We start from the raw sequence: 25429 nt of genomic DNA, 5'->3' as shown, positions 1-25429 counted from the left end.
AATGACTTGCTATTTATTTCCCCGCCCCTGTTAACAGATTAGAGCTGCCACACCGGCTGCGGTTCAGCCACAGAAGCCGCACTGCTCTTCTAGAGATTTGAGGTCTCACTTCTTTCTCAGTGGCTCACAGCAGAAGAGACAGAGAAGATTATCTTTCATCGCGGTGTGCAACTGCGCAACCACAGCCGGTGTGAACACGTCCATTTGTTTATATAATACGGACATCGACCCATATCTCCACAAACTGTCTTGACATCTTCTTCTATGTGTTGTACTTGTATAGCTCTGCATTTTCATCCGGAGGTTTTTGTTTTCCGATGTTTGTTTTTTTCATTTTTGCGTCGGCCTCGTGTAAGAAACGTCACCAGCCCAGTCTTGTCTAGAACAAAGCTGTAACGTCAGCCTTGAATCAAAGGCAGAGCCGACAGCCACACTGAGCCAGACAGCAGCCACGTTAGCTTTGCTGCTAACTCGCAGACAGGGACACACATTTTGTCCTGCACCTTGTCTTTTTGAATGAATGACCGAACAAACAATCAGCGGGGACAAGTGCCGAGCCAACGTCAGTCTGCAGGCTAGAAAGCCCATTAGCTGCTCAGCTGCAGCACATTACACAGCATGTAAACGTTCCTGGAAATCTCACTTCGGTCCAGTTAGATGTTCTTCAATACGACTTAACAACACTCCATCCTACTCATTACATACAGGCAACAGAAAGAGACGACTGGATGGGATTCCAGTCGGTCTTAAGTGGTTCCTCGACCATTTAACTGAGACATCTTGTCATGTTTAACTCCTGATGGGGCCGTCTCTAGCAGCAGAAGTACATTAAACCCAGGGAAATTTACATTAAACCCAGGGCAACTGTTCGAGGATTGTATATAATGTAATATAATATTATATAATAAAGCATAATATAATGCTTGTATAAGTAACAATTCCCAACCCACATTTACCATTGCTGCTCCTCCTTAATAATAGTATTTATGAGCATTTGTCACTATTTATATGTAAAATGTATTTATTGGGTTTTACACTAATGAACATTTCCTTTAAATAAGACAATATTTGCCTATTTGGCCGATGATCATAAGCTTCAGTGGGCAGCTGCTTTTGCCCAAAAGAAATACAAAATATAGTAATATAAATAATAATTGTTTGCATTGATTTTCACTGGGTGAGTTTAAATTCATCTAGGCCAGCGTCTATTGGGATTGCTTTTTCCACTGTTGATCAGTTCTGCTTTCCGACAGCGAGGCAGTCAAGCAGTCTCTTTTAAGATGATGATGTTTCTCCTTTTTTCAAGTTTGAACTGGTATATTTTTAAAGATGATGTAAGAATCCATGTCAATACTTGTTTAATGTTTTAATACTCAGCCTGCTCCTCCTCTGTCAGACAACCCTGAGAGAGAAAGTATTACTGTTTCTCCTCATTTATGGCAGCTGTCTTTCTATGATATTGCTCAAATCAAAGAAATCGTTCTCATTGTCCTAGCAGATGTAATTATTTCAGTTGAAGCGAGAAAAAGAATCCCCCACAGATAATCTTACATTGTTAAACATCATCAATTTGTGCTTTGATGCCTCGGAGGTTACCTCATCTACCTTGACTTCGGGCTCATGATGTCCTTCATTCCTCATCAGCCTCCCTCAGAGAAAGGCCATGAACTCATTTGTGTCAGTAAAAGTGGCTGTACAGGCATGAAATTAGCTGCCGAGTGGGAACATTCACTTGCGGGTCATTTGTCTTATGGAGAACATGTTATCATATTGCTGCACCGGATGCTGGTTTATTTCCCGCTGCTGAGGGCGGAGAAACGGTTATCTTAGCCTCTTCCATGCTGGAATTCTCTTTTTTTTAAAAATCATTATTGAGCATAAGTGGAAATGGCCACTCTACAAAGAAAGCCTTGCTCTTTGATTATGAGAGGCCGACACAAAGACGTGGTCTGTTAGAACTTTAAGACATTTTCTGTTATCAGTCCCCATCAGTGCTGCAGTTGAAATGTTCTCACATTACGTGACACGAGTGCAGTGCCGTTTAAGACTTGCCTATTTTGGAACAGGCTGTTTGCTTGTCCTGTGTTAACGCTCCAGAGATACTTCAGAATTATTCCTTGTCATCATTCTTTGAGTCCTCCTCAGACAGATCGTCCTGTTTATTGTTTGGCTGCAGAGCTTTTTATAACCAGTCTATGGTGCAGAGTGAAGAAACTGTGTTCATCCTACCTGGTTTATCTACAGTGAAGATTTCATTGTCTACGTTTGTCAGGAAATTAAATGGAATGTACTTTATTAGTGTCTGCATGTGTGGCTTGTATATGAGTTTGAATGTTTTACTGAATTGCTGTTATTTCTTTCATGCATTGCATGTCCGCTGTTTCAGAGGTCTGTTAAGGAAATCAACTCAATGTTCAGATCCAACTTCACAACTTTTCAAAATAAAAACTGTGTAATTTAGCTCGATATGAAGCAGTTCAGCAACAAAATGAATATTGTGCTTTTAGTTTGAAGATACATTTCTAAATAGGAAATGTCTGTACCTTTGTTTTGTTAGCCTATACATTTATAACAGTTCATTATAACGTAAAACCAGGTTAAAGTGTAGTGCACACAACTTCTCTAAAATAAGCAAAATCTATTACATTGCTGGTAATTCTTACGTTTTATGTTGATGTACCTGTCATTTGGAGTGAATTCCCCAAAAAGTGGTTGATATGTCCCAAGTCAAGTGTCAAGTGAATATGTCAAGTTCACTTGACCAAGTGGAAGATTTAATCGGTTTGATTTATTTAAATTCATTTAATCCTACTCGCCAACTCATAATTACACTTCAAACAATGTGCCATAAGCCTCGATTTCCTTTCCTGCCCATGTTTCGAGGAGAAAGCCAGAGTACTCTCAACTCTCATTACTACAAATTAAATGAAAAAGGCTATGGCAGGCAGCTGGTTAGCATAGCTTAGCACAAAAACTGGGAACAGTAATACCATATGTGCTGATATAGGTACACGTATCCAGGAGTCTCTGGAGCTAGATAGGAAATTCCTCTGATTGATCTTCAACAAAAAAAGACTTTTTCACTGTGTATGGAAATCAAGAAAAAGAGTATACTGAAAAAAACAGCCTCATGCTGTTTGAGACGTTTGTTATGGTCACACCCTCGTGTGGTAGGGTGACGTTTTCAATACTACAGAAACTGAATGACAAGTCGTCATGGTGAGCATCATTGAAATGCACAGCTACGGAGTGTGTCTTATGATTCTGTGTTCACTGATCATCAGAGGGGCAGCGTTCGCACGTGATCTATTTAGATCTATCGATGCAAAATTCATGACATTGCTGAGGAGTAATGTTATATCTGGTATAATTGCACCGTGCAAGACGACGGCAGCAGTTGTTGCCCCAAGGAAAAGGGTGCAAGAGATGGAGGATTTTATTTTTTTCAAAGGACGACAGATGCAACAGATAATTTATTTAGGGTTTTAGCACTCTTTGTGTGGAGTGTTTTGAAAGCCGAGTTGTATGCTAGATTAATCTGCAGTGATGATATCGCTGTTGTGCAAAACTATCTTTCATTTCCACTGTCTTCTCCATGAAGGCCTCTGTGGAAATTGAAAAATGGACTCACAGGGAGACCCTTTTCATCTTAAAGAAATAGGAAACAGCCAGCAAGATGTTTTTGACGATTGTCAATGGTAAAGTGCTCTTATGATGAAACCCCTGTTTTTCATGAACCACGTGTCAAAGGGACTTAAATTGTTCAACAAAGAAACAAAATCTGCAAAAACATCCAAACCTCCATAACAAATGCAGAGGATGTGATGAATCTGTGCCATTTTATAATCTTAGAAACTTGAATGGTTGTATTTCATAACAAGTTGGGTAAATACAATGATAAGTTGTTAAGGGAGGTTGAATTACATTACATGTAGCTAACACATTTATTTAACATATAGAAGACAGCATCAATACATAAAACCCTATAATGTATGCATGATATTTCAAAAGTAAAAGACAAACACTGCATAATCTTAGGTCGGCCCCAGTCGCCTTCACTTGGAACTAATCAGCTTAATGACAGTCAGTCAAACATCAAATGAAACGTCTGGGTGTGAGCCGTGTTTCCTTACTGGACCTTTTTTCTCAGTGGGATGAAACACTGCCAAACTCTTATTAAAATCCAATGTCCACAACGGGATATATACATATATATATATTTATAAACGCCACTGATAACCAGCAAATTACATTTCTGAAGTTATTTGAAATGTTTAAATCTGCATCATCCTTCCTACAAAAACAAAAATATATATTTAATATAATAAATCAAATAGCGTCCCACAGGCATTTGTCATAAATACCATCATTTTATTTCATATGAATGGGATAATCTAGAGGTTTTTTTAAAGTGTACTTTAATACCACTACTCAGCTGTCATCATGTAATGCAAACTGGCTGACGATAAGCTTCCCACTGCAGTGAGCACAGAATAATCTCCTCCATCTATACAGCTTGAGATTACAGAGTTTAAAATGTCATATGAAGTCCATGTCCACAGTTTATCGTCCTCTTTGTGTTTGCGTTTGTGAAATCCAGTGACTTCAGGACAAATTTATGATAAACATTGTCTCATTTTAATGTGTTTTCCTTGGTCATGCCAGTAAACGCTTCTCCATAGTTACAGCAAATCTTTGAAACTTTCTTTTTTTGACGCATAAATAATTGTTGGAGCCCATTTTACGAGACGTCAGTTTGAGATCTGCATGAGGAATGGCAGCGTGTCATGGCGGACGGGATTTGGAATAAAGCGTCAGGCGATTGAAATTGAGATACCTTCGTGCGGCCGCGGCTTTGGCTCTGAAACCACTCATCTAATAGAAATGGGTTATAAATGGGAAAATAATGGAGGCATAGGTCCTACGGTGTCATTGAAACTCACACTGCTGTCACGGGCTCCTTACTTGCTTGAAGAAACATTTGTCAGGCGCACATTTAGATAAGAAAAAGTCGCTGAAGAGTTGAAACTGTTAAATGCAACTGGAGTGATTATGCTCTATAAAAGGTTTAGCACGCTCCCATTTTTGATCCATTCTTATTTAGAAGACACAAAGCAACCTCTCTGTAGCAGATTAATGCCTTTTACATCAGATGATAAACGTCTGGATTCCTAATTGATATTGGACAGCCATTATGTCACTATTATGTTAATTGCTCTTGTACAGTGCTGGGTGACTAATGGGTTCACACTCGTAAAATACCAGCTTATTTTTTTGTTTTAGTGCCCATGAATCCAATGAGTGTGTTAGAATAAAATATTGTAAAACGTTCCGCAGATAGAGGTGAGCCCAGGCGTGGGTTTATTCTCAGTGTGTGGACAAGGCAGGTGCAGTCCTCTGACCTCAGAGGGGAGATGCTGCCATGAAAACCAAAAAATGATACATCGTTGTTTTTCTTTTAAGGTAAGGTTGTGTGTTAGGAGGCAGACTCAAGAGACATTTACAAAGACTAAAACAATTTGATTTATTCGGTGTAACCCACATTGCACATGTAAGACAAATTCAAACAAAACAAACAAACAAACCAAAAAAAAAAGGTAACAGAGCTTAACGGGTAAATTCAGCTGAAATCCATTTAAAGCATCATATTCAGCTACATGGACGTCAATAGCTCCTATCAGCCAACAGAGTACGACTCCCTTGAATAGGTCTCTAAATTGACTTAGTAATCAGTCTGGAGCCACATTTAATCTGGGGTGTCTCAGTTCGTCTCTCCCCTAAAGCAAAATGGTACTTTCAGTCAACATTCGTGCAAATTAGACATCAAAAAAATGATTCACTAAATACTGAGAAATGTACAATTTAAATAGATTCTTAGAAACAAAAGGAGCAACTCTTACGAGACTGAAGCTACTTGTATCAAAGGTACATGTCTCTCTACCCATTCCTACCCATACATTATTAGAATATCACAGCTCATTGCAAATTGATATACGGTGGCTAGATTCATACAGAGATTGTTTTGTTGACGAAACTTGAAATCCATTGTTGGTGTTTTCTGGAGTGGTGTGTTTAATTTTACACCATAGCAGACCCTGGGCTTTCAGGCACTTACTAAATAGTGTGTCTGCGCCCAGAGCGGTGGCGGTGGAGCTAATGGACTGTAGGAACATAGTGTTTACAACATCAGAGGGTGAGTTTCATGGAGTTTTGCATTTAATTTTTAAAACCTACTTGCGCACTGTTTACATTCAATGACCTAAAGAAGGATAAGTGCTATGAGGAGAGAATTTCAAATGCTAAATGTGAGCAAAAGTGCTGTAAATGAATGTCATGAAGAACCCAGGAGTTGTTGAAATAGCAGCTAATGTGTTTGGAGTATGGTATTCATCCTTAGCATAAAACGTGTTTTCAGTAATTCATATTTATAATGTAACCATGGACACCGTGGAAGAGGCCTTGATTCTGCTCTGGTTGATCAAATGCCGAGTGGAATAAATTCTTTAACAATGGATATTCAAGTATTTTTCTGTAGTTCCTATTGCACTGTGTTTTAGTACCTTTTATTTCATCTTAAAAGTTTGCGTTGAGGGATTTAATTGCATCTTGGGGTTGAAGTTGCGGATGGCAACCAACTGAATACCCCCGCTCATTACTCTTCCCTTCCAGGGGGGGGGGGGGGCCACTGTAGAGCCAGTGTTTGGTTGGTCTGTTCTTGGCTATTGGAGAAACATGGCAATCCAATAGGGCGGATACTGGTCCCTATGCAGCTAGCTGTAAAGGGCACATTTTAAGCTTGATGATACACTAATGAAACACAGATATGGCAATATATATATATATTTTTTAAATCCTACACATTGGACATTGCATACTTCATGATATGAGGTATACCCTTGCTGCCATTTACGTACTCTCCAAGCACAAGCCAAGACAACCTTAATAACACCATGCATGTTGCAGTATTTTCTTAAACCTCACGAAGCTCAGGTCATGTTGGATACTTCGTTTTTTTACACCATACATAACGGTAGTTGGTTGACTCAGATTGGGTTCAGACAGAAACATGTTCTGAGTCACACTCTGAAGTAGAGACACAGAAGGCATTGCACACCTGTTTTAACTGACTATGATGTTTACACAGACTTGTATGTATAAATACAGTCTTATTCCACTTTAACTGACCTGCTTGTTGTATTGTACCAAATTCCAGCGTGATTGGCTAGCAAAGCTACCTACTTTTATTACCTAATCAAAGGAGCCACTGCATTTAGAGTAATCAGTGAAGAAATTCAAACAATGAGAGAAATTACAACCATTCGACTTGTATTGAAAAATGCACTATTAATTATGTGCTGGGAGCAGGTTGGTAATAGAAAACAGTCTCGCCGTGATGAAAAGCCATTTTAATAGTCCCGTGCGATTTCCCATGATGAAATGTGCAAGAGGCTGTTAATGTTCAGTGCGAGCGAAGTGCCACAGCCACCACATGCATGAGCAGAAGAGCCCGTGTTTCCCCTCAGGTGACACGCTGCACGCAGACTGCACACCCAGGCCACGCTGAGAGGTTCATAGGAGGCAAGGCTGAAATGGACGGCTTGAAACAGCCTGACGACAATTCATCCTGCCTCGCCGTTAAGGACGTCTCTTTGATACAATAGAGAATGCCAGGTCGATCTGTGGAGTCGAGATGTGGGAGTCATGCATACATGCAGGCAGGGAAAGTTACGGCTCCTAATTCTGCTCATTAATCACCTGTCTGCCGAAAAATCCTCCAGAGAAAAGTGCTCGGTTCCTCCGAGGTAATTACAGTGCTTGAAATAATGCTCTCCCCAGCAAATGCTCATAAGTAGCCATCTTATTCCTCTCCTGCCCTTCCTTTTTTTTTTTGTCTCAGCTGTGGAGCCGTCCATGTCCTCTGGAGAAACCTCCTCCTCCTCCGCCTCCTCCTCCTCCTCCTCCCTCTCTCAAGCCTTTTTCTGCAGCCCCACTCTTGCTCTTCTTCAGCTTTGTAGTCAGCAGACTTTTTTTTCCCGGGCACACATCCATTTGGCATCCGATGTGGGATAAATAAATTATAGCCTCTAAAATCAATGCTCGGTCCATAATGTAGGCTGTAGGCTTAGTGCTTGCCACCGTGCTAGAATTACACCACTAGGGCTCAAAAAGGGGCATTTGGTGGGCCCAGGAGGGATGGTATTCTCTGCCTTTTTGGATTTTTTTTTTCTTCACTGAAAAGCTATTCCCGGTGTTCTGACATTTTATTATTCGTCATAAGTTTTTATGAGTAATATTACTTTTACTGCGGCAACTGATGGAAGTTTTGAGGCATAATTTCTCTCAGGAAGCTCTTAGTTTGTCACACATCACGCTGGTTTGAAGCTGTTGTTTCCTCCGAAATTTGCGGTGGCGTTCGGAGGCCTTGTTTAATTTCTCCACAGAACCACTTAAAGAATCTAAAAATAAATCAGAAAGTCCAGCAGGAGGGACATCTTTGTGCATTTATTTTTTAAAGGCAGAGCAGCGGCGATGCAGTCACTCAGCCTGTGAACTACGTGCCGGTGTGCGAATGAAAGATTTATAACCCCCCGTTGGATTGATGATGCCTTTTCTCAATGTGGTCATAGTAATCTCGTAGTTGGTTTTAGGGATTTCGTCACCGAAACCTGCACGAAATACGTCCTTGATTGTGTCCTCGGAGTGTCTGTGTGAGAGCCGCTGCACTCGGCAGGATAATATCACTCCGCTAATGCTCTCTTTCTCCTGTGTTCTGTTTCTGTGTTCCAGATGGAGATGATACCAGAACCTGATCCTGATGATGAGGGGACAAAAATAAGTGTAAGTAGAGGAAAGCGTCGTGTAATCCTGTTCTGGGCTCAACATAGGGTCAAAGTGATTGTGAGAGAAAGGATGTTCACAAATAATTTCAAAGATTGCAAAATGTCCCCTAAGCCAAAAAGGTAAAGCTATTAAATAAATCTGTATGTGTAACATGATCACATTATATCACTGATATCTGTGGGGGGTTACACAAAGACACTGCCAAAGTGGTTTTGTGGACATCTGTGTACATATGAAAAGCAGAACAATGTGCATTAAACACTTGAATCTGATTGGACGCCGACAGTCCAATCACGAAGCGGAATCCAGTCAGAAGAAGAGACAGCTCCGTCACTTTCATCTCCATGGAAGGTCTTGAAAGGTGGAGCAGATTGTCCTGGTGCTAGCTGCAATCATGTTTGATGATTCTGTAGAAAATAAGGGGAAAATGATTTATGTGCTGTGAATGTAGACAAACCCAACTGGGTCATAAAAGAGCCTTTCAGGACCAGTGGCAGAAATGAAGACAATGATGCCATAGTCATTGTCCAATCACATCTACGTTTAACCTTTTTTAGTTTTTTTAACATTGACATACATTTAACATTTACAACATTTTCTCTCATACAGATTTACTGTGAATGTCATGTTACGAGCTCAAAACCTTTTCCACCCTAATTCGAGCCCATACGGTCGCTGCCCAGTGCCTCTCAAACACGTGTTGCCGGGACCTAAGTTGGCAGTCGCCTCATTCCATGCAAACACAACAGCAACTGATTTCCCCTAATAACACACCTTCAGCGGTAGAAAGGAGCTAATCATTGAAATCAGTGGCAGTGTATTATTACTGTCACAGTGGTTCTCGTCCTGCATTCATGGCCGGGAAACTGGTTCGCCCCCTTTTTTTCCCCTGCCACTTTAAATGCAAAGCTGCGCACGGAGGCGCTTTCATCTTTACCGCCCATCAAACTACACAGTCTTTTTTGGGATGACCTCACTGGAGTTTACATACAGATACATACACATACATCAAGTGACCAGTTTGACATCATGTCTAATTTTAGATGCATATTTTTGCAGAGATAATTTTCTCATATCTCAGCAATTAAAATTGAGTAAACATGATTACAACATCATAATAACTTAATAGAATAATGGATATAACTATAAAAAATATGACCTGAGTTAGATGAAACCACAGGTCCCTTTAAAATCATCATAATATTAAGTTTCAATGTCAAATGTTATAAATGCATGTTACTTGCAGGTTATCAGGTCTCTGGTTTTGTTTTATTTTGAAATGTGCACTAGCAATACATAAATAGAATGCACACATGTTAACCCTGGGTGATATGATCTTCTTTATCGTGAGCCAATAGAAGTTTGTCACTGATGCTCTACTTGCACCAAGGTAGCTACACTTTGAAATTCTGCTTCTATTATTCTATTGCAGACAGTATTTCAATTTTGTCATTATATTGATGAAACAATCATGTACATTCGGTTTCTCAAGTGCTTTCGTTTGACTCTGCCAAAAGTGATCCCAAGAAGACAGTCCTGCAACTATCTGGATCAGACACTTTTCTCGATTGACTTCTTTTTTTTTTTTACAGAATAATGATGTTTTGTAGAATTCGCAATAATGCACTCCGATGGATTTTCACTTTGTATCCCCGGGACACCTCTTGATTTAATGCTGAAGGCCAGTAAGTGAAAGATTTTGGCTCCAATGCCACCAGTGTAGAAAGGTTAGTTCGGAGCCCTCGTGCCCCTCAGGATGGAGGGGGGGAAGCTGCAGATGATAACTGCAGACAGATGAGAACCTTCTGCCTCGAGCCAAGAAACCTTGCTCTGGAAATATATTTTTCACCCCTGATAGTCATTACCATATCTGTCTAGGTTACAATACACAAATCCACTCTGCTTTTTAAATGTGTAAGTATCCAAATGTGACAGGATGAGAATCCCAGGGAATTTTGTAGAATAAAGAAGTATGATTTGTCATGGAACCTTCTGGAGTTATATCGTGCTGTTCAATGTTATGACACTGTGGTCTCTTGTAATTACTCTAACAGACAGTGAAGGTCCAGGGCAACGACATCTCCCACAAGCTGCAGATGTCCAGAGTGAGCAAGAGTGACGAAGGGCTGTACGAGTGCCGGGTGACGCGGGCTAACTACGGGGAGATTGTGGAGTACAAGGTCCAAGCCTGGCTGAAGGTCAACGCCACGGCCAGACCACGGCGACCACTGACACCTCCCAAGAAGAGCTCGCCACTGCACCTGACGGACAAGAAGCCAAGAAAGTCCAGCTCACCGCAGGACAGCATGAGCTCAGACCAGAGGGTGTCCTCCACCTCCACCTCTCACACATCCTCCAACACAGCTCAACACAACCCCGGCTCAGGTAAGGCCCCAGGGGAGGGTTATATAATGAGGGCACCTTAGAGCATAAACCCCCATGGAGCCAGATATTGTATTTCCAGCATATAGTCCGGTCCCAATCCCTCCTGACTTCTTGGGACACATTTGTGAGGTACTTGCCAAGTACTCAACAAAACTAGTTGTTTGGTTGAGATCCAGAAAAAGTTCACCATGTTTCAAGGCAAACTGATTGAGATCAATGCACCTGCATCGCTCTGAATTATCTACACGTTTTTTTTGCGATCGATCCCGGGTGAAGAGGAGGCCATCCTCGGTATCTGGTGCTGCTGGACAGCTAAAGAGAGACTCTGAGGAGAGTCTCTGTTCTCACAGAACTACTTAGACAGATCGCGTGTTGTGCAGAAAAGGAGTTAAAGCATTTTAATGTGATTCGAAAGCCACAATGCAAAGGAGCTGACCGAGTAATGAATGAGCCTTTGGTATTGATCAACCCCCTGCCTTGCTGAGAGGAAAAGTGTAGCTTAAGTTTACTTCACAACTTGAGCCAAGTAGCGGGAATACATCTCTGTTTAATATCTGCTTTTTGGCAAAGTCGGACTATTGACATTCTGCCACTCTAAGGTCCTCCTGCCAAGACTGTGGCTTTAAGGTGGTGGTGTACATTTCAGTTTCTCAGGTCACTGTAGGATGTCAGTTGAGTGATTGCAAATTTAAAACACCATGACAGACAATGTCAAAGTTGAATCTTGAGTCCTCTGGGTTGTGATTGGCCAGAACATGCATGCCTCACACGCCAAATGACAGACACACAAGCAAAAACTTCATGGATTTTTTGACAGTCCACTGGCTGCATGCAATTTATATTTCAAAGCAAGACAGGAGAAGTATAAGGGGTCTTTAGTTAAGGGTTTAATTTGAATATAATGTGAGAGATGATGTAAAGGGAATTTTACCACGTGGTCTGGCTATATGTGACAGCTATTATGGAAAGCAGCAGACCTGCACACACAGTCTCACAGATACATCCGTGGTAAATATAAAGACCATTAAGAGCCATTCAACAGAGTCATTTTTTTACTGCCACCACAGATACTGAAGAAGTCTTTGATTTTATTTCATCTTGCCGGACTGGAATCTTTATTCTGGGATCAGAGAGTCAAGCTCCTGCCTCCAGCATTCCCAAAGTGTTGCTTCAAGCCCCTCCACTAAGACGATGAGAATCTAGCCTGGGACTCTCTAAATCAATTTGACTACTTTACTGTTAATGTTTAAAGCACTGCATGGTCAGGCTCCCAGGCTTATTTCAGAAATGTCCATGTCCCACGAGTGGCTGCTGACATCCTCAGGCAGGCAGGCCTCATCTGCTAACTCTAAAACACACAGGGGGTGCACCATTGTTCCACAGAAGGGAGAAAAAAAGAATTTGAAAGATGCTATAATCACAGAAATTGCTTCACACATACTGGCTAAAAGTTATTATTATTATTTCTATTGGACTCGAACAAATTTAATTCATGAGATTCACTGCAGTGTATCTGTATCATTGAAGCCCCAGCACATCTTTAACTGTCAGTCCTTTCTAAGATCAGGTCTGTAATTGCATTCAGCCGATTGCAGAGAATATTAATGTTACCTTTGTCCTTCATGAAGCACGGGGAATAATTTCAAAGACGTGTGCGGGCTCATGCCAACTGAGTTGTCTCAGTGAGTGCAAACATGCTCTGCCTATGTGAAAAAACGGGAAATGTGCATGTGCTAACAGCTTGTGGAAGATATTTGAACCATTTCATGGATTTTGAGGTTAGAAGAGTTCGAAGTAATTCTCTTCAACACGTGTGAACAAAATCCGGATCAGTGGATTAGCTGCTCACTGTAATCTTTTTTTAATCAATGATCGAATGTGCGATATATAATATTCAAACTTCAGTCCCAATTATAAATGAATACCAACCCTCTGAGTATATGTGTACATGCTGTCACCTCAGTGCAAATTATGATAAATTAAGAAATGTTTTATTCAGACACTTCATTAGACGAAAAAAATTGTGCATTAAGTATTAAACAGAAGAACAGCAGAGTCGTCACATTGACCTTTAATTAAATGTGGTTATTGAGATAACAAACCACACTTCTAACTACACACTTAACCCTGACAATAGGCTGCCATTTTAACCGGAGAGAATTGTTTTTCCTCCTGCTGTTAAATGACTCTCATATATATATTTACTACTAAAACTCTATTTTGATTTTAGGCCATTACTACAAAATTCTCATTTAATGATAAGACAATAAACATTATTTTTAATCTGATATGAGAGACATATGGACAACCCATATTGAGTATGTGCATTTTCTGATCCACCACACTGTAGTCAAGTTAATTGATGGATCAAAATGTACTCGTCTCCGGTTTGGCAAATATTTGCGATCATGATTTAATAACGTAGTGTCCAATGTCAGAGTCTAAACATTACCCCCCAATAGGGTTTTATGATGCTAAGACAACTATGATAATAACCACATGTCAAAATAATCCTGGGATTTGAAAGTATGATCGCAAAGGCATCTCCTGGGACATTACATGGCAAGGGCAGTCATTATTGCACCACCACAAGAGAAGGGTTGTCAGAAAATGTGATTGTTAATAAAACATCAGTGCCATATTGCTTTCTGACGAGCCTTAAACCACAATTAATACAAAATTAAAAAAAGAACTTGCCCTAAGCAAAAAGTATTTTTAGACTGACCTAAGCAACTGAACTAAAAGCTTTGTCAAACAAACAAACACATTTATAAATGTAGGCTCCCTTACGAAGAAAGTCAAATTGATGGCTGGGAGAACATGTTACAGACTGCATTTATATATAGATTCTCCTCTTATTTTGTGGACCTCAGCATAGTTGATGAGGAAATTAGTCCAGTTAAACATCAGCAGTTATACATTATCAGTCCCTGTTTGGCAGCGCACGGATTACCCTCAGGTGTTTCAGTGTAAATTTGCTAACCATTAACTCTTGGCAATATATTAAATTCTCATATCAAACTACGTTATAATTGTACTGCCCCTTCTCATCTATGAATTCCAGTCATTTCCTCTCTGGCCAGACAGTTCAAACACAAAGTCAGAGCCTGCTCTGGGCTCAGATAGCCCCCTGCACCCTGAAGCGAAACACAGAAAGATATTACTTGCCACTGAATAGAGGTAAAAAGTTGAATAATCCCCGGGGCTGCAGAGTCGGAGATTATGAGCCAGCCAAATTATGCTGACAACTGTGTTGCAGTGAGTCCTGTGTGCGGTGTGTCTGACACTGATAAATGCCTCTCGGTAGCTGCTCAGACAGCCTTAGCCACCTTCTATGAGCAGCAGAGAGGTGTTGAGCTGAGGGCGACAGAGTTCTATTACTCCTGTGCTCAGGTTGGAGGCAGATGAGCAACAATAGGTAAATGGAATGAGATGAAATTAAACCTGGGAGAGTGCAGATATTTTCCCTTTCCGCATTGCTGCATCTGTAAACTATGAGGCACTTTCCGGATGGGGGGGGGGGGGGGGGAACGTGGCTGCGGCTGGCGGAGTGGCTGCACCCGAAGCAGCAGCCGCCGCCGCCGCAGCAGCATCAGCATCAGCATCAGCGACAGAGGCATAGTGGTTGTTCACAGCTACTCCCCACCAGTGTGTCAGCTGTTGTTAGATCACAGCTCAGCCTCCATCGTTCCTGGCAGTGTTGTTTTCTCAAAGCTCAGAGGTGACCGGAGCTGAACGAGAAAGAAGAGGAAAGAAAAATGTCCCCTAAGCCAGACTTGTCCTCCTACTCCTGAGGCCAGCCTGGTTCCCGCATGAAAGAAAAAAACAAATATGAACTCAGCTTGATTGCATAAGCATTCATCCAAACCAAAAAAAATTAGTGACCTTGTTTTTTTTAAGAACCACCATATTTTTTTAAACTGCCTCGACCGTGTATGTCTAAGGAGAGAACACCAGTGAGTCATCACTCCACTAGGTGGTTGGGAACAGCAGGACTGTTGTTCATGGTTGCATTCACGTCACTCGAGCAGTTGCACGCAATGTCTGTGTGTCACTTCAGTTGCATGTGGATGAGTCCATGTTCCCTCCTTATTCAAACAAATGTGAATGCATGCAAATCTGCCCAACACCTAAGTGCACAGTCGGGAAAATGTCCAGTTCTGAGCAACACTTAAGTCTCATGAAGGATTTGGCTACATGACTCCATGTGAAAGTACTCTGGAACAGTGAACAATTTGTGCACAAGTAATCCACATTACTAATAACCGACCTGCCAATAGTAGCACATCTAATAATCTAATAATCATTACATGATAAATAAAGACATCCAACTGACACATAAAACTGGGTTGTATAATTGTTCACAAAAAAAATCTTTCCATTATGTTCTTGTTTCAATATTAGGTGAAGCAGACATATTTTAATAGTATGTGGGGTTCCTCAGGGATCTATTCATGGGCCTCATCTGATTAATAATAATATGTCCACCCACAAATATTATGTAGTCTGAAACAAATGTTACACGTTGTTAGGACTACTCCAGTTTATGAATGGTGGAGTTAGCAGCAAGCTAGCTTTATGTTTGGTAAAGAGGTGTGTGTTAAAAAATAATTGTAGTTTTTATTCATAAACAAACCTAACTTTTAATGTTACTAGATTATTGCATTCAATACATTTGTACTTGCATAGGTTAGACTTTTTATATTGTTGCTGTATATTGAATGTTGTTTTAGCAATCCTGACTGTGTATTTTATTGAATATATGTATTTCTTTTTAGGAAATAATGTATAGTTAGCATTTTGTTCATTCGGGTGGGGATATTATCAAAAACACCCACATTTTTTCACCTCTACTTGCATTTACTGTCAGTTTAGTTGTAGTTTAATATAAGCTATATAAACCATCTCCATGTATAAGCTTTTAATTTGAATACAAAAAAATCTTTATTTGTCAATCTACTAGTATGTAAAGCTATCAAGCAACAATGGTGGACTGAGAAGCAGACTACAATATTTTCATCTGAAATAAAAAAATTTTTTTTAGTGAGGTTCAATTACCTAGTCAATTTATTGAAAGGTAAAAACTGGCTTTTTGTTTGAGGAAAGAAAACCGAAATTGAAAAATGATTGAACGAGAAGTAATATTATAGCACACAATGACTTTAAGCCCTAATCAGCTGCATGTTCCTCATATCAGTTATGGCTATGTGCTTCGGAAAGTGTTGTAAAGTGCAGTAATGTCACACAAAACTGCTTGTGTGATCCTTTCAAATGAGGTGGGTGGTAATTTTGGAGTTTAAACACCAAACTGTGTGATCACATTTCGCCTGACCCACAGCCGAACAGTCAAGCTGCAAGGTAATGACACCCATTTTTATATTTAACCAGCCAGTCAGCAACAAAATTCCAGTCACGGCTCATGCAGGCAGACAGTCCGACCGAGAGTGTAGGATATCAGTCAACAAGCGAATCAGACCGCGAGTTTTATAGCAGAGCCACCAGGCAAGTGAGGAAGCGAGTCAAAGAGACAGTCAGCTCGCCAGTCAGCCGGCCAGGGATCAGCAGGAATAGATGGAACTGGCACTAAGCCAGTTGGAGCTCCCTGTGGAGGTGCTGTGGTGATTCACATCCTTGCCTCACTGAACCCGACTGCCTCGCTGGCCTGGAATCGATATTTCACATCACCATTTCACCGAGCCAAAAACATTTTGGCAAATTGCAGAGCGTTGTGTAAGGTTAAGTAGGACAAAATGAAGAGTATTTTGTGTGGGTCCATTCTATCCCTGCGTGTAGCAAGAAAGCCTGAAGAGGTCTCACTGTGGCCTGGGTGGACAGAAGGCAAACAGACGGGGAAAAAAGTGGCGTCGTGCACAGTTCAAAGTCCTGAGACATCATATAATACGTCTTCAATTCAAATTTGCAAGGAAAACCTTTTTCACCAAGCTTTCACTTCCCCTTCATGGTCCACCTCTGCAGCTGAACAGTCTTGCAGGAATTGAGCTTCATTCCAACTCACTAGGATATGTGAAATACTCCAATCACTGCCCACATAAAGGGTCGTTTTTTTTAGAATTCAGCTGAATTTCTCGACTTTATTTTTCTCTTTGCTCAGCGATTAAAATGCATGGCAGCGTACAACAAATAGTCACAATTGTTCCCCCCTTTGTTGTCTAAAAATAGCATGGGAGCACAGAGGGTACATTTACCTTTACTATCGGCACAGGTTATTTTTCAAGGGAAAAACAGCGCACCCACAAAAAAATTGCTTTCCACCTGTTTGTGGCTGGCTTATGGGATGTCTGTTTCAGGGATGGAACAAATTGAAACATTCACACACCCGACGCATGCTAATGGGTAGAACCTGGTGCAAAGGTCTTATATATGTTATATTAGTATTATAGATTCATGCTGTATTACAGTGTACTGGCAATGCAAGGAGAGCAAATAACTGCTGTAGCAGAATTATAAATTATTTCTGGTGACATGGTGATGTCATTGAATACAAATCCAACAGGAACTAGTCAGTTATTGTTAAGATAACATAGAAGAAGGTACATAAGTCAGGAAAAAATGACATCACAGCTGAAGAAGATATGAAGAAATGGTCTTTTCGATTTGATGGAATAAAAGGCACCGCCCCAACTGAAAAATGCTTAAGCCCTGCTCTCAGAGTGCTGAGAGTAGGAGCAGACTTCCACTTTCCTGGGAGTTTGTTAAGACATGTGGAGCATAAAACCTGAATGCTGCTTCTCCATGTTTAATGTTCACTCTGGGGACAGGGAAAAAGACCTGTCCCAGATCTGAGAGGTTTATAATGTAGCTGCAGATCAGAAATGAGGACTCTAAAGCATTCAGTACTTAAAGGCCGACTGAAAAAAGTTGATAGTTGAAGATTTGACAATTGAACATGTGTCTTTCTATCTGAATAAGCAGCACCTGCCTGTAGTCACCCATACTGAAGTTAAACACGTGGATGAGTTCACATCCTGCTGAAATATTAGTCCTTTGATATTCATATGTTCTTGAGATGACTGAAGTAGGTTTATTACTACTACTGGACCTTGTCAGGACCAGGAGACCTCAAAGCCAAGGCCTAATGAGGCAAAACATTATTCCTGAGGTCCTGGTTGAGGTTAAGGGTTGGATATGAGTTGTGTTTCGGTCGAGGTTAGGATTAGGTATGAATTGATCATGGTTAAAGCTAAGGTGTTAAGGCTGAAGAGGATTTTTCCCTGGACTGTGAGCCCACATATCTTTTTTTCATTATTCTTTACCTGATACAATTGTATCTACATGCACTTTCTATTACTGTTCATGTTTTCTCACATCAAGCTGAAAAAATGCTTTGCAGATACCATATAAAACAATAAAAACACAACAGCAAATATATAATCTATGAATAAATACATAAAAACTCCTGTTCCGTACATGTGTTTTGCTCTAAATCCAGAGGATGTGTAGCCATATATGGGCTTGATTCAGAGAGCATCTCGAAGATGTCAGAGCTGACACTAAAGATTACTGACAAATTTCTTCTTTTTTTAAGTTCCCTCCTGGTCATGTCAATTTAAAACGGTTTCAGGAAATGTTTATTTACAATTCCATAATACAAACTACACTATTAGCTTTGCTGTTGTCGGACCAGGTGTAGGTCGAGCTGGTTCTCCTGCCTGCCTCTCTAAAGCTGTTTTCAGACATGAAGCCCCCGAAATTATCCGCACAATTTGCCTTTCACATACGATGAAAGCAGCAGGAGATTTAATAGTCAGACATGTTCAAAACTACAGGAAAATCTCTGCAGGATTCAGCCGAGGGGTGGCCCAGCATCGGGAGGAAGGAAATAAATATATTACAGTGTGGAGATCGCATGTTTGTGTCATGTCAATCTGACATCTTCATCTGCTTCACTGTCTCCTGCATGCTTGGCTCCTCTTTTTCATCCTGATTATTTTGTGTTCTTTTTTTTTCAGTTTGGCGTCTGCCGCATGTCAGAGACGTCGTCAACACACCCACTCGCTCACAGCGAATCCTCCAGATTATCTCCTGCTGTATTCTCACATTGGCTCATCCGGACAATATCCTGAGTTTTTACGAGGGAGCCGGCAGGAGAAACTCTGGAGAAGGTTCACAGCAACTGACTCGAAACATTTTCGTTCTCCCATACAGCCCCTCAGCATAATTTAAGGATATTACTCAGACGTTAGTGTATGTCAGGGAACACCTTAAGTGTCTTTTAGCAGTCCCCATTTGTTCCATTACAAACATACTGTATGTGTGCTGGCTTTCATCAGTACGACTGAAATAGTTTGGTATAAAATAGAATTAGTCATACAAATAAGTTTAAATTCAAATCAAGTTTAGATAATGTCAGTATGCAAAGTACAGATGATGATAATTTCAGGACTTTTCCCTGCCTGGCACACAGCTTTACGCCCATTGTTTCTCATTGAAGACATAAATCTTTTCAAAGTAAATATGTCCCAAATATATACAGTATCTTCTTACAAAAGGGTTGTAAGTTAAGTAATTATGATGAGTAATAAATGATCATTTACCAAACAGGATAACACAGCGCATTTGTTGGGGACTGTTTACAGTGGTAGATTAATCCACATTTGGTTATGTGGTGAATACTTGGACTATAAACTACAAAGTGAATATGTGCTATAGATATTGAAGGAACACGTCAAACAGTATGACAGTGTGTCTCAGTGTGTGTGTATTTAATAGAGTTTGGACAACAGAGAGGATTAATCTATATCATACTTTGGATCCATATAGACAGTATTTGTTAATTGGGTAGATTCAGGGGTTTGGATCTTTTCATGAGATTTGCCGACAATATAACAGTACATAATTTATAATAACGAATTATTTTTTAAAGCGTTAACACATGAAGCCACTACAGTTGCCTTTGAAACAAAGCAATCTTACAGCACATTACAAGTGGGAATACTGAATGTGCTAGCATCAATTTAACATGAGCCATTCTACCAGCCCATCTGTGCAGGTATGGTAATGTTTTACAGTGAACATGCAAGCTGTGGGATTTCACCCTATGGCTAACAGTGTGTGTTAGCAGTCAACCTGAACACACTGTGCCCCTGAGCTACCTCAATAGATGAGCATGAATGCTATAACTCGTTGGAATAAAATGTAAATTTTTTTTGCATTTAACAACTCAAAGAAAACATTTACTGCAGTTTAGCAAACATAGTATTTGATGATTCTGAAGCAGTGCAGTTTGGTGGAAGATTGTTGCTTCCAGTTCATGAGAAAGCTTCCCTCATGCAATCTACTAAGGCACTGATCCATGCATTAAGTGAATTAACACAGCTGAAGTGCAGTCAGCGCTCACATAATGTGCATAACAAATGGTGGTAACCAAACCTTGACAAGCATGCACTGATTTGTGGTGTTCTACGTATACTATCATTATTTTTGAACATTAATAATTCATGTACCATTTCCACCACTGTGACTGTGACCATAACTGGTAAGGACAGTGCTGTTGATGCACCGCTGATGGAATTTCCCTATTTAAGCTCACGTACTCTGTATGGCTCAGGAGTACACAGTTTAACTGAGCCAGCGCTGGTAGGTGGTAGAACTACACTGTAATAATTACACCAGTACTACTTCATCAACTGGTTTTACATGGTGGGTTAGTAAAAACACACATTTTGACATTAAAGGATAATGTGATCTAACCAAACCATATATGTATTTGTTTTGATGCTTTTTCAACCTCAGTCGCTTGATTTACTAAATTGGCTACAGATGTTAGGTGAAAGTAGGTGACCTATGGCTATAGCCAAACCAGCAGGCATTTCTTTTATATTTAGCCGAAATATAAACAAGTTGACTTTAGGCTAAAATGAGTCTGTAGCCATGCTACTAATTTGCTTTGAGGTTTAAGCTTAAAAGGACAATGCTAGCATGCTGACTGTCGACAGATACACTGTTCGACACAATCTTACTTTAGTGCTTTAGCATGATACTATTTGCTAATTTTAGTCATAAACCAAAGTATTGGACCATCAGAAAATTTGACTTGCGACTTCATTGCTAGTCCCTCCAGTGGTTGTAGAGCATTGTCCCGAGGGGGGGTACAGTGGAGAAGAGCGTCCTGATATGGGGCTTGGTTGACAGACACTTAACCCAGTGGAGATGCTGTGGACAGATGCCCAAACAACAGGGATGAGTGCGATGGGAATAATGGTCCAAATTTCGAAAATAGAAAGTAGAAACAATTTAGACTGTAAAAAAATTGACAATCAACATGATTTCCTGAAAACGGAACACAGATGGTGGTTATGCATTGCAACCTTTCTGCATTGAGATGCACTATGGGACTTCATGACAAAATGGAACAGGGTGTTCCAAATGGTATGAGATTGCTTGGCAACAGCTCAGGGTCTTTCCTGGGGGGCAGGGAAACCAGCCTGGTGTTTTGTTTCTGTATCCAAGAAAGAGACACATCCTCCATCCCCGACATAATTAAGAAGTTTTGCATTTTAAAAATGCTATGATACATCTTTGACTTTGGTTTTACCACTACTGAGTAGATAATTGAAAAATAGCTTGATATTACTGGATGTTTACTGTTAACACTCTGATGTTCGGTCTCCACATCTGCTTGGCTCTGACTTTTTGCTGGAGGCTGATTAATGATTCTCTATGTGAAGGATGTTTGGGCCCAGAGTGATGGCGGCTCCTCTGTGGCCCTCCTGTTCTGTAGATCACCTCAAGCTAAATGAGATGTGGTGGGGATGGAATAAAGGGTCAGAGCCCTCACTGTCTCCCCATCTTTCTCTCCTTTTTACAATTCCTTCCTATACCCCCATATCCCCCCCCAGCGCAGACAATCCAGAGCTGGGCCGCGAGGAACAAAGTGTTCCCCTGGATGATTTCTGTCCTAGAACCATCTCCTGGTTTGGCACAGGGATCTAGTAAATGTCAATATGATTTAGTGAATATTTCACTTTCTATTACCCAAGTACTGCCGTGTTTTCACAGGTTTACAACTTCTCTTGTTTCTCACTTCCGCCTTCTTTCACTCTGTCACTCTCAGACCCTTTCCCCCCCTTATCAAAGCAGTTTCTGAGCGGATTGCAACTCTCCTACATAGGATTGCACAGTTGTCATTTGTTGCTTTGCTCTCATCATTTCAGGTTCACTGTCCCTGAGATGCAGGTATAGGCTCAGGAGGCTGTGTACTAGTTTGCAGTTGTTAGGCGTGTCGGATGCTCAGTAAACAGTCGGAGCAGCCTGCAGTGACGATAGCACTTTGTCAGGGCCAAGTCGGAGGTAGCTGCCCGTATAAATCCTCTCCATACCAGTTCAAAGGCTGTTAACATTGAGGGGGGGGGGGGGGGTAATTCCAGCTCTGCAATTACAGTGAGCTGCCTCGTGTGATGCAAAGCTCAAATATGTAAATGAAGGCACGACCGCCATTGCGTTGAGATTCAATATTTGCACATGCGCACACTGCTTTTGTTACAAAACAGAAAGTCCAGTTTTCTTGTTTTGGGACAAAATTAAGCAAAAAAGTAGATGTCCACCATTTCAGTCACATAGATCGATGTAAATATGAACTGTTCTGTGGTTTCCCAAAGTTTGGAAAAGCCTTTAAAGCAATATGATGAAAAAACTAAATCCAGATGTCTGATGGTTTTTTAATCCTTGTTTTTAAACATTGTTTTACAGCCAAGCAGAGCTGACAGCTTGTATAGGTGCACTGCAGCATTATGGGCTACAGCTTATGAAGCCATATGCCGTAACATGTGACATGCAGAAGAGGCTGAAAGACATGTCAGATAAAATGGATGATTCTGTGCATCTTATTTTGTAATCATATATTACATTTAAAAAGTTAATTATATTATCATTATAATTATGAATAAACCTAAAACTATTGCAAACAAAACATATTTGTTGTAAATGAACATTTTACTATTAAAATATTAGTGAAATGCTCATTGTATAAATTAACAACATGTAGCATTCCCTACCAAATATATTTACTATATATATAATATATATTTATATTTCAAGGAGGCAAGATGCCTAGAGCTATTAATTAATGTCATTTATAATCATTTGCATTTTGCCTTCATGGCTGTGACTCGCCAAATGTATAAATTAAGAACATATTCAATCCATTTGTTAATAAAAAACATAATCTGGTCACAATTATGCCTCACACAAATGTACCTGCTGAAAGAATTATTTTTTGTAGTGATCATTTGCGAAGCTAAGAGGAGAATAAAAATGGGACAGTAAATAGATAGTATGAATTAGAATGGGTCTGTCTAGTAAAAAAGCAGATTTGACCTCTGAGGCCACTTCCATTAGCATCTCAAGGTTATTAACAACTGATAAAGAGCTGGGAAAATGAAGATTTCTTCGTTTTTTTACGGCTGACATGTAACTATTCTTTCTATAAACAATAAACTATTAATATTCAGGTGTATGTGCTGTAGATCTGCAATATAACACTGTAGTAGGAGCAATACGATCGACTGATTTCTTGTTTTTTGCTGTTGTACATTATCATATTTCCGTCCTCGACCCCCTTAACAAGCATGTTTGCATGTCATGTAATATTCATTGTGTGTTTTTAATCCCCTGCTCCTTCTCTGTGCAGGTACAAGAATATTATCCAGCTGTGGACTGACTGTCCTCCTCCTGGCGTGCGGTGCGGTGAGGGGTGCCTTGTTATAATTTGAAGAACTGACATGATTTGCTCCCAGATCTCTCTCTCTCTCTCTTTCTCTCTCTCTCTCTCTCTCTCTCTGTCTCTCTCTCTCTGTTTGCTCCCAAAGTGAACGAGAAAAATTGCCTGTTTTACTTTCCCTCCCCCCCCCCCCACCATGCGGCCAGCACAGTCGAATCCTCATTTCCCAGCCACCACTGCTCTTGCACCCAGCACATTGTTATTAGCCAGTGTAAACACCAGTCACCTTTAAGCCAGTTGGATTACCCTTTTTGTACAGACGTCGACCCGACACCACCTGAGGTGCAGCGCTCTGGTGTGAAAAACGGACTCTGTATCATACTGGATAGCTCTCAATGGAAGAATGACTCTGTTATGGTTTCAACGTTCCAGCTCGTGTGTTCATTGCTCAAAAGTGAACAAGAAAAAAGGAGAATATATATCTGTGTAATATATATGATTCCGGATATATATATATCTGTTTTAGTTGAAACCCCTAGAATTAACTGTATGTGCTTGTATACGTAGCTGACACTCACAGGAGAGGCCATGGAACTTCGTTGTGAAAAGCCACTCTGGCCCTTTCAAAGAAACTAAAATATCGTCAAATACATGTTAATTCAGACTGTTAGCATCAACCATCAGGTTCAAAGAGGTTAAATTCCTATATCTGTTTCGGGTTTTTTTTCAGCTGTGTCCATCCAGACGATCTAATGTGCATAGTTTCACATCTTGTTAGTGACAGAAGTGCATGCGTTTTGGTCAGAAGGCTTAAGAGGGAAGAGCGTATGTTATTAGAACGACACTTGGAGTCAAGCGCTAAAGTATTTAGAATTCATTTTCATTTTTTAATGTGCTACCTTTGATGTGAATAAAAAAAATTGTCCCTTGTCATTTAAATTTGTATTGCATCCTCAGTAGGAATAAAAAGGATGTCACCAATTTACGAGTCGTTTAAAATCCTGATATGTGACCATTGGATGATTAATTTTAATTGACCCGCACCATTTCTAAAAGGCATGCTTTGCGGTTGCTGTGCACAACCCTGTTATGTCTCATTATGACAGAGGGTGGATGCCTATTAACCCACTTCTGATCATAAGTAGTAGCTAGTTTCCGTGACGATTTCGCCGGCACACAAACACACACATTCTCACATTTGCAGGCAGATGTTGCTAGTGGCTGGATGTTGACATGAGATGCAGTGCAACACACAACGGACCCGTGTTTGGGAGAAATAAGTTAGTTTGATGATTTCGTTTCTTCTTAGATCTCACAACAATATATTTTTCACCTTTTATTTTCCAGATGATATATGATTGAGATTTTTATCCACTCAGAGCATTTATAAGCAAAACGCTTTGACAATCTGACTCAAACACAGGCAGATGTGTTGTTTGGTTTCACAGTGCAACAGGTCCTATATTCAGATCATCGCCATGGCACAGTGTCACATCCAGGATCGAACCTCTTTTTGTTGTTAAC

General features: G+C 40.4%; 1 protein-coding gene across 1 annotated transcript in view; it reads left to right on the top strand.

Annotated features, from left to right (window-relative positions):
* vstm2a (V-set and transmembrane domain containing 2A) overlaps positions 1–25105 on the top strand; it is a 70726-nt gene extending 45621 nt beyond the window's left edge. Inside the window, exons 3-5 of the mRNA XM_034572591.1 lie at positions 8788–8838; positions 10896–11226; positions 23876–25105. Of these exons, the coding sequence (XP_034428482.1) occupies positions 8788–8838; positions 10896–11226; positions 23876–23952 (459 nt within the window). The 3' untranslated portion in view covers positions 23953–25105. The remainder of the gene's footprint in view (positions 1–8787; positions 8839–10895; positions 11227–23875) is intronic.
* The last annotated feature ends 324 nt before the right edge of the window (positions 25106–25429 follow it).

The sequence above is a fragment of the Hippoglossus hippoglossus genome, chromosome 20, assembly GCF_009819705.1.
Source record: "Hippoglossus hippoglossus isolate fHipHip1 chromosome 20, fHipHip1.pri, whole genome shotgun sequence".
Taxonomy (NCBI): domain Eukaryota; kingdom Metazoa; phylum Chordata; class Actinopteri; order Pleuronectiformes; family Pleuronectidae; genus Hippoglossus; species Hippoglossus hippoglossus.
The sequence above is the reverse complement of the archived record's forward strand: the minus strand, read 5'-3'. Positions and strand labels throughout refer to the sequence as shown.